General features: G+C 42.2%; 3 protein-coding genes across 8 annotated transcripts in view; 2 read left to right on the plus strand and 1 right to left on the minus strand.

The window, feature by feature from the left end:
• Nucleotides 1–8,724, plus strand: part of LOC131668197 (irregular chiasm C-roughest protein-like) — a 99,014-nt gene extending 90,290 nt beyond the window's left edge. For 3 of the 6 annotated variants that reach the window (XM_058942141.1, XM_058942142.1, XM_058942143.1), the window contains exon 13: nucleotides 771–8,724. In XM_058942141.1, the coding sequence (XP_058798124.1) occupies nucleotides 771–884 (114 nt within the window). In that variant the 3' untranslated portion in view covers nucleotides 885–8,724. The remainder of the gene's footprint in view (nucleotides 1–770) is intronic. The other 3 variants (XM_058942144.1, XM_058942145.1, XM_058942146.1) reach the window with 1 other exon arrangement.
• Nucleotides 8,725–9,579: 855 nt separating this feature from the next.
• LOC131668198 (GPI mannosyltransferase 1) lies at nucleotides 9,580–11,087 on the minus strand. The gene has a single exon (XM_058942147.1). The coding sequence runs from the start codon at nucleotides 10,936–10,938 to the stop codon at nucleotides 9,718–9,720; it is 1,221 nt and encodes a 406-aa protein (XP_058798130.1). The 5' UTR covers nucleotides 10,939–11,087; the 3' UTR covers nucleotides 9,580–9,717.
• A 2,048-nt stretch (nucleotides 11,088–13,135) lies between these two features.
• Nucleotides 13,136–18,754, plus strand: LOC131668194 (toll-like receptor 7). The gene has a single exon (XM_058942138.1). It carries the CDS (start codon nucleotides 13,465–13,467, stop codon nucleotides 17,482–17,484), a length of 4,020 nt encoding a protein of 1,339 aa, XP_058798121.1. The 5' UTR covers nucleotides 13,136–13,464; the 3' UTR covers nucleotides 17,485–18,754.
• The last annotated feature ends 206 nt before the right edge of the window (nucleotides 18,755–18,960 follow it).

The following is an 18,960-nucleotide window of genomic DNA, read 5'->3' on the forward strand; positions in this document are numbered from 1 at the left end:
CTCTCTCTCTCTCTCTCTCTCTCCCTCTTCATATAAACATACATGTATACGCTCACCCATACTAGCTTCGCTGCTGCTGTCACCGCTGCTGCTTTACGAGCGCCTGATGAATATTCTTTTAATTGGGCAGCTCTTTTGCGTGCGTGCGATGAATGAGCAGGCTTTTTCTTTGTCGTCGTTGCGAAATCAGGTCAAATGACGTTTCTCTCATCGCGATTCTATTGGTTTTTTTGCTCGTGTATATTGCAATTCAGCGGTGATGCACAATGGACTATTTCGTTAGTTATATATTTTCGTATGAAAAACCAATCGAGATCAGCGATCAATAACTGTCGGGATGAGCTCGCCTCGTGACTGAAACCTATTAAAATTAAATAAGCATTCTGCCATTGAGGTGCATCGGATCAAGATATTGTTCGACTTTCTTCGACAAATCTGTAATTGAATTGACGAGTTCAAATCATTACCGATGAAATCCAATCAAGGATGGGACGTCATTATCGCGCTGAAGCACGAGAGAGCATGCTCGACAGCACGCAATCGTCGGCGCTGCTACTGCCGACAAAGTCCATCGTGGATCAAGCGATTCGCTCACGCACCACGTGCATAGAGAGACAGAGAGAGAGAGAGAGAGAGAGAGAGAGAGAGAGAGATGAAAGCAGCAACAGTAACAGTAGAGACATCGTTGTTAAACCATGTTTGAAAGCTCACGTCGACGAACACGGGAATAGAGGAGAGTGTCGAACAATTAATTAATGTTTAACGTCTAGTCTTTGATTGTACAGGCACCGCTATCGGCGCACTACATAACTGGCGGCCCAAACGGTGGAGTTGCCACGGTGAAGCGCACCTCGGCGGTGAGCACGCTGGCAACGCACGTATGAGGCCGGCCGACGTCGATCGAGCCCAACTAGACCTACCGTTACTCCCACATCCCCCAAGCCGATCAAAACTACGACGACGAGTTACAACAGCTAGAGGAGCTCGAGGAAGAGCGCGACCTGTGCGAGCGAGCCTACGCGCTCGCCCGTCGTGCCGCCGAATTCGAGCAACTGCTCAAGCTTGCTAAAGACGAGGAGCAGCAGCAGCAGCAGCAGCATCGACACTATCACCGCAAGCACGGCAACGGCTACGCGGTGGCGCAAGTCGAGCGAGTGCTGCGCCAATTGAGACGCGCCTCGCGCGATCATCGACGCCTCATCGAGCAGAGGAACGACGAGATGGAGGTGCGTCTCAGGCGTCGAATGACCGCCCAGCACAATTGGGCCTCGTCGACCATGTCGATATTGTCGTCGGTGTCGAACCTTGCATGCGCCGTCAGTCAAGAGGACGATCAGTTGCTCGAGCTCAATGAGCTCAGACTGCTACATCGATACTGCGACGACGTCTGATATACACATCATCGTCTCGTCTATGGGTGGACGAGGGAGGCAAAAAAAGGCGGCGCACATTGTCCAACGTTACACCTATCTTTTATTCTCTCTTTTTCCTTTCTGTTTTCTTCTTTGTATATCTCTTAAGTCGGGTGGGCGCCGCGCAGTCAATAACTTCCAATTACGAAGGCGGCTCGACGCTTTTCCACTGTATAAATTTCGCCGATGTACATTTTTAAACGCAAGCGTCGAGTGCCGTCCATTTGCGTGTGTGCGTGTGTGCTTTATTCATGCGAAAAAGTTATAAATAGTATCAATAAGTCGTTGCGAGAGAATTTTTTCGTGTGGCACTGTGTGCATTGCGACGCAAGCGAGAAAGACAGAAGGAGAGAGATCATTTGGAGCCGCGATATATCGACAATCTTTTCATCGACTTAAAAGAAAAACTCTTTTTATTCTACGGGAGGGGATCCTCTCGTTAAGGCATTAAAGCACGAGCGTTATCCGGCGTTTTCCTCTCATCCGGTTTTTCTCCACCTGCTCGCTTTGGTAATTAACGCATTATTCAGTGGCCCATCCCCCCCCCCTCCTTAACTCGTTTCTTTTCTTTCTTCTTTCAACTCCACTGCAGTTACGTCTGCGACCAAGCGTATACGACTTTTTATGATACGTTCAACGAGTGGAAGAAAAGATATTTTTACTTGCTAATGAGAAAATAAGTAGAAATAATCCAGTTTGGCTAGCCGCATCAAGTTGCTTCAATTTCGAAGCGTCAGTTTAGTGATTCTCATTTTTCGTTCTTCTTCTTCTTTCTCCCAAAAGTGACTGTATTTATAGAATTTCCACTGGCGTTGCGCTTTTAATCGGCGAACGTACGTTTCAATGCAAACAATTGAATTTAGAGCAGCGAGCTACGGGTCACTGAAAAACATCAGAGCACCAAGTCCGCGGGGAATACGATTAGCGAGAGGTATGCGCCAATAACAGATGACAAAGCTTAAAAATACCCCGTTCGGCTGTTATTTTAATGATTGTTATTCTAATTGCTCACTTGCCTTGTAAAGATAAAAAAATTTATCAGAAGGGGGAAGAAAAGAAAAGTTTAGCGACTCCACCGTCGGAGCAAGTTTCCACTTGGCCTGCAAAGTATTATTCCAGGAGATAAAAGGGTAGCAGCGATTATATATATATGCATACGGAAAAAAAATTTACTCGATTTAAGTTGCCACGAAAACATACTCAAATTTGTTACTTAAATTGAGTAAACGAGTACTCAAAAAAGTAAATAATAAAAGAAGATATCACAAAAAAGGTAAAACTTTTTACTGCATACAGAAAGTAAGAAGCAGTAAACAAAGGATCAGAGGCATGGATGGATCTCGTAAGTCATTATACCATAGAGCTTCCTCTTGTTCAGTCATGGGAGAATTTATTGTATATTTTTTTCCAATTTATACGGTCGATGAGCTTCACTCTGCAATTCATGTCGAGTAAAATGTAGGCCACAAAAAAGGATGCCTTTCAATCGTTTTGTTCATTGAATTGCACCAAAATCACAATGCGGGACGCGATTTATCTACAATCACGCACAAAGATAAAAAGAGAAAGAGAACAGGAGAAAAAGAAAAGTAACTCGAGATCCAGCTACGTGTTAACTTTATAGTTCAACAATGAATAAAGAGAAAGAATTAATTTTTGTTGTTCATTCTCTTCGAATGTACAAACTACACTTTGATCAATACGAAACGTAGAACGTATACATTTTCACCTAATGATCTATTGATCGAATGTCGAGTGTCTTCGCATTTTTTTTTTCTGTAAATATACAAGTTAAAATGTGCGCGAACAGCGCATGGTATATAGAGAGTGTAGCGGAATACAAGCCGCGTTTTCATTTTTTACTTTTTTGAGGTACGGAGATTTATCGCATCGCGTTGTACAAAGTTTTGCGCTGTGTGTATCGTCGTTTGTAACGTATTTTTCGCAACTCTTTCTTCGAGTCTAATCTTTGAAGCTTGTTTCAGTCGTCAAGGTTTAGCTTGCGCTGTCGAGATAAGGTGTATTGTTTTTTACTTATTTGTTCTTACAATAGCGTGAGAAAAAGTGCTTTTGTTAGATTTTTTGATAGTCGAAATTAAAAATAAAAAGGAAAACGGTTAGAGGTGATTATGAACATTATACGATCGCCCCGGATACGGTAGAGGGAAAATTAAAAACAGAACTTTTCGATACAACGGTCTATTGATTCCTGCCCTGCGGGTCGAACGAGAGAGAATATAAAAGAGAGCAGAAGCGCGTTAGCGTGCAGTACAGAGCAGAAGCGATATTTTCTCCAGAAGAATTTGGCGAAAATAATTGATATTGATAACGAAACAGGGTAGACTATCAATTATTTAACGCAAAGGGGGGAAAGAGGAGAAAGAGGGTTTTTCGCGACGATATTAATATTGATAACGGCTATAGAATCGACGTGAATATTGACAGTGACGCGTAAGTATAGACAATTCAACGTGCATGGCAGGCTGATCTATCAAACGGCGATTCGAAAGTTCATCTTGTAAATAAAAGATTTTGATGCCAAGGCAACTAGCATTGTAATTACTGTAGAGCAAAGCACAGAACTATAAATATATAAATAAATATATAAAGGAGGTGGAACTCGTTGTAAAATAGCATTCGTGTAAATATATAGAGAAGGAAGAAAAAGCGCGAAATAAGAGAAATAATGAGTTATATTGGCTCACGGTTATGCCCATCTCTCTCCCTCTGTTGCTCGTAAGGTGTGTGTGTGTGTGTGTGTAAGTTTAGTTAGATATTTTTTTAACGACTATGAATCACTATTCGCATGCGCGCATATTCTCCGGGCTTCGTCGTCGGCCGTTTACGTTCATTGATCCTTTGCCACCCTCTCCCCTTTTCTGCTCCCGAACGTCGGCATAGCGAATGCACTGCAACTAGCACACCTTTATTGCTTTATTTTAAACCGGTTAAAATAAATCGGATGAAGGTCTGTCTGATTTTTTTTCTTTTTTTTTCTCTCGCGCGTACTGCGAGAGAGGGTGTCAATTCGTGAACGACGTCGACGGTAAAGCCGCGATTGATTCATATCTCTATCTAAGAATTGATTGTAACGATGCAGAAGATTTTATACTGTTATCTACTTAAGACTTCGACGTACTTTTTTTATTCGAAGTGTGGACGTGAGTGAGACGCAGATTTAAAGAAAATCTATTATAGATATATTGAGACAAATCTGAAGAGTTTAAATGTGTATAAAAATAAATATATTGAGAATACGTATGCAATTACGCACAGATTTTGCTCGCCACATTGCGTAGAAAACCGCGAGCTTCAAAAGTTCGCGGCGAAAACAATAAACAGCCGTTGTATAAAAAAGCTTGTCGTGACGATTTCATGAGCCTAGAATAATGCCAGCAGTCATTGATGTTTTTATTCAGTTTTTTTCAGCAACATCTACCGAAGATAGCATTTCAAAGAGTGATTGACACTGTTTTAGCTAGAAATTTTACGATGTTTAAAAATATCGATTGTTACTGTAAATTTATGAAAAACGAAGTTACGAATATTATGAAACTTTCGGCATCTTAGAACCACTGTACATGTGGGAAACGATTGCTTATCAATTATGAATTTCTTTGCATATTAGTGAAAAATCAGGTAGAGCTGAAAGCACTGCTCTGACGTTTCCCGATCGAGCGTTGTGACGTTGACGAATGATATTTCCGAATAGCTCCTATTGAAAAAAATTAGGTCTTTTGAAAATACAATCCGCTCTTTTAGTTTGTTTAATTTGATGGAATACAAAAGTAACTCGGAAGCAATTTTTTCTGAAGTAAGCAATAACGATGACGTCAATCTCAAGAGTAGTAAATTTCAATTTAATATCTCGCACTGCCCTATAGCATTTGATACACCAGGCATTTTTTGAGCTATTTTATCTCTCTCTTTTTTATTTTAAATTAAATTTACAATAGCATTGTCAATCCATAATGATAATAAGAGCATAACTTAAAGTAATAAGCATTTCAAAACGAACATAGAAAAAAGACTGTTAATACTACTATTTCATTTCGTTTTCCAATCACTGTTCGAGTTTTCATAATTTAATACAATTTACAGAGGTAAAAATAACTTTCGCACTATTCTAATATGCTGCGTGTAATAAATAGCAGTGTATGATATCTGTGATAATATATAGGAAAGTAGTTAACTATTATAATAAATAATTTATTCAAAATGTTTAAAATGATTGACATGACGTTATTATATTGCTTAAAATTATTATATAAAATGTCAAGAATATTAGCAAATTCGTTAAAGTTTTTTAGTGTTTGATCAAATTTAATAGTAAAAAAGTGATACTGATTCGGAAGGACGCTCGTCAACGAAACTCGTCATTTGTCAAAAGATTTTACGAATAGATAGTTTAAAATGGATTTCTTATTATAATCGTTAAGAACGCTCTTCGATACTTGGTAACTATCTTTGAAATACGGCCTATGGACATTTCTTCACTTAACTCATTTCATCGAAATAGATGCGTACGTTTGAAAGAAAACTAAACTACCAACCCGAATGTTCGCATAGCAATTTTAAAAAATCAGTCACATCAAACTGTATTCCTCGAACACGTGCAGAACTGCAATCAAGAAAAAAAAGTTCGCATACAAATCGAATTTTCATTGACCGATGCGCAATCGTATATATCGAATGTATGTACATATGCATAAGGAAAACAAGCGACCTATTGTTCTCGTGCAGTGCACTCGTGCCAGATTTAGCCTCTATCATATACGAAGAGAATCGGAGTGTTTATTAGATATACAAAAAATGAGTTGTGTGATTTTTTTGGAATCGAATTTTTTTTATAAACAAAGGAAAAACCAACTTTTCAACATAGTACAATCAACCGATATATTGTATTTCGATCCGAAGCATAATAAAACTGTCAGCTTCCACTCTGTATTTTATTATATGTTATTTATTTATATTGTGTATGAAGTTATGACCGAGTTTACAGAGTACTTTTCAAAATTGTTTAGAATCGAAAAGAAAGGCGTGACGTTCTCTCTGTGGAAAAGAGCTCTTTTTATAGCAGTTTTTATTTAACATCGGTATTTGTTATGGGGTACGCGACTACTCTAAAAATGAATAATGATAAATACAAAGAAAACTTGACCGTGGAAATGAAATCAATTGAACCAATTTCTACACTTGGCTGATCTCAATTAACAAGTTCCATTGAACCTCTGCGCATAGCATGAACAAACCTAAAAAGAAATAATTTTTTGTAACGTTCAATTATTACTAGGTTTTTCTATGCTCTTTACTTTGTAAACGAACTAAAAAAATATCAGAATAATAAGCACGTCAATAAATTGAGCTCCTATTGACACTCGAAGAGCCTGTTACGTATTCAACGACAATGAAATTAACTACTCAAATCAAAGTATTGGAACAAATAACAAACCCATTTTTTTCATAAGGGTCAATTCATATCCAATTTAAAATGATAAATAATAGCTTGTTTTAGAAAAAACTTTTAATGATCGTTGAAATAACGACTTGGCCTATTGTTTTCTACAATCAACGATGCAATTTCACTTTGTACGCATCGGTATGTCGTTAACAAATAAACAGCCGAGTGAAATATCAGATAGACTGTAATTAACGCTACAAAAGCAACTTGTGCGTAAATGTATGAGTGGGCACTCTACCATAGATCACGTCCGTCGCTTAACTTCCGGTGGCTGTTTAATATAAGATGAAAACCAATATGAGCGGTCGCTTTATTCTTTGCGTAACTCATACATCGAAAAGACTTTTTGTACGTATCTGTAGAATGAAAAAAGATAACAACTTCGAGATATATTGTATATGCATAAAGGTCAAAGTAGGTGCTTACGTTACTAGCTCTCGCACCACTTCTCGTGTTCACGACTAACAAAAAAAATGACGATGAGACATAAGATCTTCCATTGATCGATTACAAGGAGCAAAAAAAGACGATCAAAATTTATATATATATTATTATTATATATTATATCCTTAGTTCTGTTTATGTGACACTGTGCCAATGAAACAATAACGAATGAATTCTATATTTGTCGATACTTGTCGCCTAACGATGAATCTCGTCGAAAAATTATCCATCATATGATTCTCGATTAAATCATCTAATTGTGCGTTGTGTTTGCTTTACTTCGTGCTTTCTGCCAAGGACGAAAGCTTTGCGCATAACTACAAGGTAAACGCGAAACGACTGTTCCACTCTCTCATGCATATAGTACATTATAAGTTTTCTGTTTTTTTCATAAGATTTCGCACGCGCAAATTTCTTGGCAGAAAGCTGGAATAATTACTTTTTGTTGCCAAAGACGATTTTCTCTCTCTTTTTTTATTATGATATCTTAATGTTTTGTACATTTTTTGAGTTTAACGTCACGCAGCAATAAGCATTGATGACTTGTCGCGCCAAATAAAGTGCTTCGATTCATGCTGCAATTTGTTATATTACTCTTGCGACTTCCTTTGGAAACATGATGCGTATACGTTGTAAGTTTATCATTATCAATTATTACATATTTTTATTTCGTTTTGTCAGTTTACTTAAGCACGTAATATTCCGTTATCGTATAATACTCATGTCTATTTACTATAACTACGTATTACATTATGATTACGTGCCTTTTGTATATTTTTCATTGGCCTAAACGCCACGACATACATTTATATTTATAATGCATCACGCAACGATATATATTATATTATATTACTTCGATTGAGCTGTATCAATTATTTTATACACTTTTTAGAAGGATTATGTACCGCAGCTGTTATTATTTCATTAAATCCTGCCATATCATAATTATATTTGAATTATAATTTTATTTATTTCATTTTTCACTCCATCATTTTTTTCTTTGCAAGTTATTCTGTACGTGTATTTATTTCTGGTAAGTTCATTTTTTTCTTTATTTTTTCAGTCTGTACACAGTCATCAACAATTCACACTCATTTCACACTCATCCTCAATTTTCATGTGTGATTTTTCTATCGAAAAGAAATCGCTATAACGGCTTAATTGAATGTTCAAATATGCATGTGTCTAGTTGTATAATAAAACTAACGAACAAAAGACAAATTCTATAAAAAATTGATCTAAAAGAATCCTGTAATATAGAGATTTGTAAGAGTCGAAAAGCGTCTGAAAGTGGTTAGGCGAAAAAAAATTATATATATAAAACATGTTTCATCTATTAACTCATGTTGAGTCTTCATTACTCGAATGAAAGCGCTTTTTTCTGAAGGTTCGAAGGTTCACGCATGCTTGATTACAATGCAAGTCTCTGTGTGTGATGGAAAACAGAAGTTATTTAAATATGTGTGTGTATGTATATATATATATATATATTTATATATACATATATACATACATACATATACGCAATGAATATATGACATAGCCTACGAGCTGAGAGAAAAAATATAAATTCCTTTTACGAGGGAGCTAAATAGTTTTCAAACATTTTCAACCCATGCAAATAAAAGAAATCGCTCGGCTTTTCTCGGCTTTGACGAGTTTGAGGGGCGCACTACGAGGATCGCTTTTGAAGGGGGATATAAAACCATTATAAATAAAAAATATAAAAGCTTCCTGCGTATACAAGAGTTATATATTGTAAATAATCGAAAGCCATTGCGCGTGGATTAAATATGCATTTTTTCGGTGTAAAAAGGGATATCACGTTTTCTTAATGCGAGTGCGCTTTGCGATTCCAAGATCTCTGAATTTCACGTCATTCTATCTCTCTTTCTATTATGTAAAATTTTCATCAGTTCGAAGGACTACAAAAGCGATCCTTCCCGTCGCGGCAGTTCATGATTGTTCTAGATTGAAATATTATATATTGGTCATTAATGATGTCTACATTCCCTTAATAAATCTACCACTATTACTTTACGGAACTATCTGTACATACAAATTTTATATTCCTGCGGAAAATAACAAAAAAGTACTTGATAAAAAAAAGAACATATGTCAAAACGTCTTTGCAATTTATTGACTTTGTAGTGACAAGCTCATTTGTTGTAAATAAACATAATTTTCGAATTTTTCAATAAAAAATTTCGAAAAAAATCATTAAACCCCATGTGTTTTTATTAATATAATATTATCAATATAATTAAAGTGGTCACATTACAAGACTTTATTAAACAATCAAATTTCTCTTCTACAAACTTTATTGCTTTTACCAAGTACAAGACAAAATTTACAGAAATAAAAACTTGATTTTCATTACATCTAATTTTTGATAATAATTCATGCTTTGTAACAATCAATTAAATCTACAAGTACCTTAATATTAACGGCAAAGAAGACAATACCGGCACCCCAAATATAGTCGAAAGAGTCCAGACCTTTGAATTCTAATAAGTATGCTGCAAACAACCACAAGCTTTGGCTAAGTATCCAAGCAGCTAACAGTAAAATAGTCCTGGTAATGCTCATTTTAAAATAAGGTAAGCAAATTGGAAGTAAAGAAAGGAACCAAAAGAAATATTGAGATGTCATAACAGGGTTGAAAGTGACCATTGTTATGGCTTGAGTAAACATGGCAAATGGTAATTTTTCTTTTGTGGAATAGCGAAATGCCAAAGCTACAAGTATAGCAACTTGTGGTAAAAAAGTAAAAATTTTTTGCACTATGCTTGGTTCTTCATTAGCTGAAAGATATAACATGTAGAAAAATACAGAAAAGTTATGTCTCACATCTTTCCTAATTAGATGATAAATGAGACTCTCATTCAAAAATTTATGCCCATAAAATACATAGAATAAAGCAGTCAAATCAAATAGTGTTAGAATACATGATATAACTAGTTTCAATTGTTTTACATTTGGTATAAAAATGTTATCTTCTCGCAAGTAAAGATACATGGCTAAACTAAAAGCCAAAGGATAAAGTCTAAAATGTATAGATAAGCCATGAACTATGCCTGCCATGATGTATTGATCATTTTGCAGTAAATACAGAGTCCACAGAACTAAATACACTGCCAAAGAGTCTGCATTTCCTCTTGTTGATATAACAATAGCCAATGGGTTGTACAGCCAGAGTAGTGCACAGAGATTTGCAGTTTGTTGCTTGAAATTTTGAAAAATCAAAATTTTTTTCATCAACTTGGCCACTAATATATCAACAATGGAAAAAAACACTTTACCAAAGTCTGGGTGTATATGAACATTAGGAGCCATAAGTAGAGCTAACAATGGAGTATAACGATAAGTATGACGATCATATGGCGATCCCTTTTTGATAATGTATCTTGCAGCATCTGTATACACTTTATAGTCTACATCAGTATATGGTACTTTGAAATATTTATCATGATAATTTGCATATGTTATAAATACAAGTCTTATTCCAAAAGCAATTACACAGTGCATCCATATAGGAACCACATTATTTAGTACTATTGACTTCTTCTTCATAGCTGTCTTAGCAGTAATCTTGATATTAGAAGTAAGCTGTTTTGTCATTTTGACTGACTTTATAGTATAAGTTTTACAATTTTATTTTATTTTGAGCTGCTGCCTTTAGAAGACAAGCTTTGAATTGTTCAAATTCTTTTTTACAATCATCCTTTCTTAAATTCTGTTTATTTACTACACATACTGCATACTGTGAACTTGATTCTTTGCACTGCAACACTAATGTTGGATATTGCCTGATTCTTTGCTTAGCCCTTTTCACAGCATCCATAACCTCAAGAAATCTGAATTTATTTAGATATTTTAAAACCCAGACTTTGTTTTAATGAATTCTGATCATCCTCTGAATGAGTTAAAGAATAAATTAAAGGCGACAAAGAAAGGCAGGTACCAAAAAATGTAACAACATATACAAAAGCTGTAGGATAACGCCGAATCCTAATTTTTTCACTGAAGTTATGTTTGTGCTGAAACTTCTGCTGCATTATAGTATTATTTTAAAACTTTTTGCTGAAAAAATATAAATAAACTTTAAAAAGTACATTCATAGTTCAAGAATACATTCCTACAGATAACTTACATAATCAACAGTCTTGTGTTCATAAGGCTTAGAAGTATCAATACCTTCACAAACCACAGAATTTGAGGAATATTTAATACAACACTGCCTCAACTCTTCAATGACACCTTCGCATCGAGAAGGTTGATAAACATTTTCTTTTAGGAATAAAAAAAGGGAAAATATTAGCGAATATCAAGCATTAAGGTTATGTCAATTTTAAGATCAAATGTAAAGAAACTCACCTTGTAAGCACTTTTGGAGTTTGCAAGCGAATTTCTTACAAGGATCAGAAGTTGTCATCCAAAACACTATATTACACTAATCAATAGTAAATAAATAATAAATAATATAATGGCTTACAATACGATCCGGCAAATTTCTTCAGCTATACCAAGAGTACCGAATGATTTTACTTTCTATCGTTAAGATGAAACACGCATTAACCAACAGCACGTTGGTATATATAATGTTAAGTGACTAATTGATGATAAACGACGATTCGCGAAAAAAGATAGCAGGTAAATTACCGATTGATCTTAACCAATCGATAACGCAGAAAGTTACAGACTACCGTGATCAATTTTTTCTTTTATCATAGAAGATACATTATCCCGTAAACTATTATTTTTTACTAATGATAAATACTTTACCAATTGAATATAGTGCTATTATTTTAATTCATAAAGATAATAAAATGAAGAAAATTTTACATCAATTTTTCTAATTCGATGTTTGCTGGAAAGAAAAGTATTAAACAATGTATATAAGTACATATAATTGTAGGAAAATTCGATTAATTTATCTATAATTATGTTAATTAAACTTAATATTTACACTTAATAATAGCGAAATTTACAATCCTTTATTTTTCGTTAACGTATTAAATACCATTGAGTTCACTTATAATGTAAAAGAAGCGAAAACGACGAACTAGCGATTCAAAGTGCTTTCGTGGAAATCGCACAAAATTTTTCCATTCCACGAACAAAAAGTTGAAAACATTTAATCACATCAGCGTCAGAAAAATGATGATTGCAGGAGGAAAAGAACCATCAGAATTACAAGAGTAGAGGCTGGAGGAAACATAAAAAAACACGCGTGTGTTATTACAACTTGAAACTTAATAATCCGGCATCATTGAAAAAAATTAATCCGCGCGAAGAACATCTTTCAAAGCGGCATTGTCAAGGTGTCCTCTAAAAATATTGCAACGCACATGGGGTGCGAATTCGCTCGAATTTCAACCCGAGATCGCTCTATTTTACATCGAACTATCGCTAGAAAATCTTGAGAAAATATTTTCCTTTTTTCCCTAGGCTTGAATCTTCGATCGCCGTCAATGCGTGCCTGTGAGAAGTGGTTGTCAGGGAGAGAAAAGGTATAGGATCATTGTACAGAACGGCAGCGGCAGAGCGGCTCTCGGCCCCCAAAAAGTTTTTACCTGGCGGCGCACGCCTTTGTCCCCCTCAGTGCCGTAGGCAGATAGGAAATGAATGGTGCATGCACGCACATCTCCCCCACCCCAGGCCTCTCTCTTGGTTGCAAGCTGCCGCGCGCCTCGCTGGAGTTGGGGCGCGTGCGGCTTGTGCAGTGGCGTCCCCTTGCGGAACTACTCCCACCACCAGCAATTCGCCTCAGCGAGAGAGGATACACTAGTCGAAGCCCGACCGCGGAGCGCTCAGTTCGAGTCGAGCATGCGGCAAGCGAAGGTTGCTCCGTACAAGTCAGCCAGAAACATGCTCGCCTTGTGACAATCTCTCCAAGAGACACAAACTAGTCGTGTGCGCGCGCGTTTCGCTTGAAAGCAACCCACCGTTGATAACAAGTGTGCCTCCGTGTGCAGTTCTACGATTGCAGTTTGCGCGTGTAACGACGACGACGATCAGTGATACAAAGTGCGAGAGAGAGAGAGAGCCATGGCTCGAGTTTCGTTCACGTGATACTGGACGCGTGGAACAACTTCAAGATTCTCTCACGATCGCGAGAGTGAAGAGGCGCCGCAACACGGCATCATGGCTCGATGCTTGTTGCTGCTGTCAGCGTTGTGCTGCCTGGCGGCAGCGTCGCGGGCGCGAGCCTCGTGTCACTGGTCCACCGAGGGCAACGAGACACGCTCGGCAGTGTGCGGCCTGCGGACTCTCGACCCGACGGCCATGGCCGCGCTCGCACCGTCGCTCGACGGTGCCCTCAAGTTGCGCCTGGGCTGCAGCAGCGTGCACCACTTCGAGAGCACGCTCAGCGGCGAGAGCTGGCACCGCATGAGCGGCCTGCACGAGCTCAGCATCGAGGGCTGCAAGCTGCTCAGGATGCCCGACGCGGCGTTCCAGCCGCTGCTCGAGCTCAAGCGGCTCACCGTGCAGACGTTCAACGTCGAGTGGGGACTGAGCAGGCGGCTCGAGGTCGCGCCCGAGGCCTTCGCCGGGCTGCGCGAGCTGCAGGCCCTCGAGATAATGGACAGTAATCTGAAGGCGCTTCCCGCCAATGCCCTCTGCGGCCTCGGCAATCTGCTGGTGCTCAACCTCACGGGCAACCAGTTCTCCAACATTAGCGAGCTGGGCTTCGTGCAGGACGAGCGCGCCTCGCGCGACGACTGCCACACGGACATCCGAGCGCTGGACTTGTCGCGCAACGAGCTGCGCAGCCTGCCCGAGGACAGCTCGCTCGCCTCGCTCAGGCAGCTGCAGGAGCTGCTGCTGCAGCACAACTTCGTCGACGACATCAGCAGCGAGGCGCTCACCGGCCTCACCAGTCTGCGCGTCTTCAACGTCAGCTACAACAATTTGAGCAACCTGCCGAGCTCGCTGTTCGCGAGCACGCGCGACCTGCGCGAGATCCACCTGCAGTACAATCAGCTGCGCGAGCTGCCGCGCGGCACCTTCACGCGCCTCGAGCAGCTGCTCGTGCTGAATCTCGCGGGCAATCGTCTGGGCAGCGACTTCGTGAACGAGACCACGTTCGTCGGGCTCATTCGGCTGATCGTGCTGGACCTGTCGTTCAACTCGCTCACTCACATCAGCGAGCTCATGTTCAAGGACTTGTTCTTCCTGCAGATCCTCGATCTGAGGAACAACTCGATCGGCCACATCGAGAGCAACGCGTTCAGGCCGCTCTACAATCTGCACACGCTCGAGCTGTCGGAGAACCGTCTGCACGCTATCGGGCCGCAGCTCTTCAACGGCCTGTTCGTGCTCAACCGATTGACTCTGTCGGGCAACATGGTGTCGAGCATCGATCCCCTGGCCTTCCGTAACTGCTCGGATCTGAAGGAGCTGGATCTCAGTGGCAACGAGCTGAGCAGCGTGCCCGAGGCTCTGCGCAACCTCGCCTTCCTCAAAACCCTCGATCTCGGCGAGAATAAGATCAGCGAGTTCCACAACGGCTCCTTTCACAATCTGCATCAGCTCACCGGGCTGCGGCTTATCGGCAACGAGATTGGCAATCTCACGCAGGGCATGCTCTGGGACCTGCCCAACCTGCAGATCCTGAACCTGGCGAAGAACAAGGTGCAGCACATCGAGATCGAGACCTTCGAGCGCAACACTCGCCTCGAGGCCATCAGGCTCGACGGCAACTTCCTATCCGACATCAACGGCATCTTCGCCAGTATCACCAGTCTGTTGCTGCTCAATCTGTCCGAGAACCACATCGAGTGGTTCGACTACGCTTTCATACCGAGCAACCTCAAGTGGCTCGACATCCACGGCAACTTCATCGAGAAACTCGGCAATTACTACAAGATCCGCGATCAGAAGGTGCGGACCCTCGACGCCAGCCACAACCGCATCACCGAGCTCGCGCCGCTGTCCATTCCCGACAGCGTCGAGCTGTTGTTCATCAACAACAACTACATCAACAGCGTGCGGCCCAACACGTTCACGGGCAAGGTCAACTTGACTCGCGTCGACATGTACGCCAACATGATCGAGACCATGGAGCTGACCTCGCTGCGGCTCACGCCCGTGCCGGAGAACAAGATGTTGCCCGAGTTCTACATCGGCGGCAATCCCTTCAACTGCAATTGCTCGATGGACTGGCTGCCGGTGATCAATAACATGAGCGCGCTGCGCCAGCATCCGCGAGTGATGGATCTCGACAACGCGATGTGCCGCGTGTCCGGACCCCGCGGCACCGCCATCGTGCCCGCCTCCGTAGCCAGGCCCGAGCAGTTCCTCTGCCGCTACGAGGCCCACTGTTTCGCCCTCTGTCACTGCTGTGACTTCGACGCCTGCGACTGCGAGATGACCTGCCCGTCCGACTGCAAGTGCTACCACGATCAGACCTGGAACACCAATGTGGTCGACTGCTCGGGCCTCGGCAGTCGCGACATCCCCCGGCGCATCCCCATGGACGCCACGGAAGTCTACCTCGACGGCAACGACCTGCGCGAGCTGCAGAATCACGTGTTCATCGGACGCAAGAACATGCGTGTGCTTTACGTAAACGGCAGTGGTATCGAGTCCATTCAAAATCGCACCTTCAACGGCCTCAACAACCTGCAGATCCTCCATCTCGAGGACAATCGCATCCACGAGCTGAAGGGCTTTGAGTTCGAGCACCTCGCCCATCTGCGGGAGCTCTATCTGCAGAACAACCTCATCAGCTACATTGGCAATCTCACGCTGCTGCCGCTACGCTCGCTCGAGATCCTGCGACTGCACGGCAACCGACTGGTCACCTTCCCCGTGTGGCACGTCAGCCTCAACAGTCGCCTCGCCGAACTGTCGCTAGGCGGCAACCCGTGGTCTTGCCGCTGCAAGTTCCTGCAGGAGCTGACCTCTTGGGTGTCGGACAACGCGCACAAGGTCGTCGACGCCAGCGAGGTGTGGTGCTACAACAACGAGGCGCGCCCGGCCTACAGGCGCAAGCTCAACATCAACGAGACCGCCTGCTCGGACTACTTCGCCCAGGGTGGCGTGATCGAGAGCATCATGGTGTCCGACTACTTGCCCATGGTCGCCGCCACCCTGTCGGCCATCCTGCTGCTGTTGGTGCTCGCCGTGCTGGCCTTCATCTTCCGCGAGCCAGTGCGCACGTGGGCCTACTCGCGCTACGGGGTGCGATTTTGGGCCAAGGCCGCCGTGCCCGAGGACAAGGAGCGGCTGTACGACGGCTACGTCTGCTACAGCCCCAAGGACGAAGACTTCGTGATGCACACTCTCGCCGCCGAGCTGGAGCACGGGGTGGGAGTCCGGTTGTGCCTGCACCATCGGGACCTGCCGTGCATAAGAGTGGCCGCGCCGGTGGTGCTGGAGGCAGCAGAGGCGTCCAAGCGCGTGCTCATCGTGCTGACGCGCAACTTCCTGCAGACCGAGTGGGCGCGGTTCGAGTTCCGAGCAGCTTTGCACGAGGCGCTGCGCGGCCGGCCCGGGCAGCTGATCGTCGTGCAAGCCGGGCCCCTCGGGCCCGAGATCGAGACCGACCTCGAGCTCAGGCCCTACCTGCGTACCGCGGTCATCGTGCGCTGGGGCGAGAAGAGCTTTTGGGAGCGGCTGAGGTACGCCATGCCGCCCGGTGACGCACTCAGGCGCAAGTCGTCCTCGCTCTACCGGCGGAACGTCAACACCTACACGCTCGAGGGCCGCCCCGAGAAAGGCACCTCGAGCCTGCGAGTCGCCGAGCACATCGCCGCTGGCCACCATCCGCTGTTCAAGGACTCGGCCGACTTCATGCAGGCGCCACCTGCCTACTCGAGCACCGCAACCTTGGGCCACCATCACAACGCAAGAATCGTCTCCGAAGCGACACCGGCTGTCCATGGCCGCGACACTCCGGCCAGCGCCACCAGCCCGAGTCCGAGGCTGACGATGAACCGAGCTTACCAGGAGCCATCGATGGACGGTCCTAACGATGCGGCCAGACGACCACTCTCCGAGCACATCTACTCGTCCATCGACTCGGACTACTCGACTCTCGAGAGGAATGCCTGGAGGCAGCAGCAGCAGCAGCAGCAGCAGCAACACCAACAACAGCATCATCATCATCATCACCAGGCGGGCAACAACGCGCAGTCCGGTCAGGCTTACCTCGTCTAGTGTGAGCGCAGTGCGCCGCGCCCGAGATAAACCGTTACATGCAGCGCACGAGAGAAAGAGAGCCGGTTTTAACGATCTCTCTCTCTGTCTGTCTCCCCCCCCCCCGCCCCCTCCCCGTTCTCTCTCTCTCTCTCTCCTGCTCTCTTACTCTCTTGCTTGTGTACGTGCTAGCTGCTGAGCAGCTCTCTTGCTTGCTCGCTCGCCGATATCTGATTCCGCGATTGTTCTACGCCTGTACGGACACTTGGGGGAAAATTCACGCTCGTTCTATGTACACGACGTTCGCCATGGCTCTGTTGTTCTGTTCTGTTTCGATGCGTTCCTTGCGTTTGCTTTTTGTATTATAGGTCCAACAAGTATGAAAAAAGACTCCTTTTTTCTTGTCCTTTGTATAGTCTGTAAAGTAAGGTTTATTTTCCTTCTAGATTATAAGTCTTGGTCGCGAATGGCAGTGATTTGAATTTGAAAGGTCACGAGACGTACATATGAACTTGCAAGTGCGCGTGCGAACGTCGTGAAAAAAAGAAAAAATGATAAGGGAAGAGAAAGAAAAGAAATGCATATTAATACTGATTTTCTTTATTTCTCGTTTACACTTTGTATATTTCGACTCTGTGAACTGCCGATGGCCTACCTCGCCAAAATGACTAGCGTGCGCGAATGAATGTGCGGGAGAAAACGAGATTTTACTTAAAAAATAAAAACGAAACACATGCTTAAACGACGAAATGTGCCGAATGACGAGACCTCGTTCGGTCTACGTAGGCACGTTGTACGGCTCTGTACATATTATACTTATTTAAAGAAAGAAACAGAACGAATAAGTAAGAGATGCGCGCCAAATTGAGTGAATGATGTATTTTAATGTGATGCAAGAGTCATGAAATCGATTAAAAATAATAAAAAGCCTGCTTCTGGAAAAAGAGTCTTAGATAGGCAATTTTTTATAATTTTATATTGACTGCTAAATGAGAAGGCTGTTGTACGATATGTAAATATGTATACTTTTAAAAGCGATTAATCTCTTCGCCTCGTGTAAGATATATTCTCGATCCTTATATAGGTTTTTCTTTCGAATCTTATTTTTTTTCTCCAGAACAAAAAAAAAATGTATAAGAGAAAGAGCGAAAAACGCAAATGGAAATTTATCGTATCCGTGCGCGCGATCACGCAACGTATACGTGCATTGCGTGTATATATATGTGCACACACGCGACTGTGTATATATTATACATATATATACGTACATAATATTTGCTAAACTCCAATTTATTTAATTTATGTGAATAAATTTATAACTTACGTTATTGTTTCAAAGTAAACAACTCATCGTCTTATGATTTACCTAGATATCCTTATTCCCTTCCATATAAAGAAAAAGAAACAAACAAAGATTGTTCAATTACATAACAATTGCATGGGCAATTGAACAATCGGAAAAAAAATATTAGCATATCCTCCCCCTCCCCACTTTGA

Source organism: Phymastichus coffea, unplaced genomic scaffold, assembly GCF_024137745.1.
Source record: "Phymastichus coffea isolate CEN01 unplaced genomic scaffold, Cenicafe_Pcof_1.1 PCOF00075, whole genome shotgun sequence".
In the NCBI taxonomy this organism is placed as follows: domain Eukaryota; kingdom Metazoa; phylum Arthropoda; class Insecta; order Hymenoptera; family Eulophidae; genus Phymastichus; species Phymastichus coffea.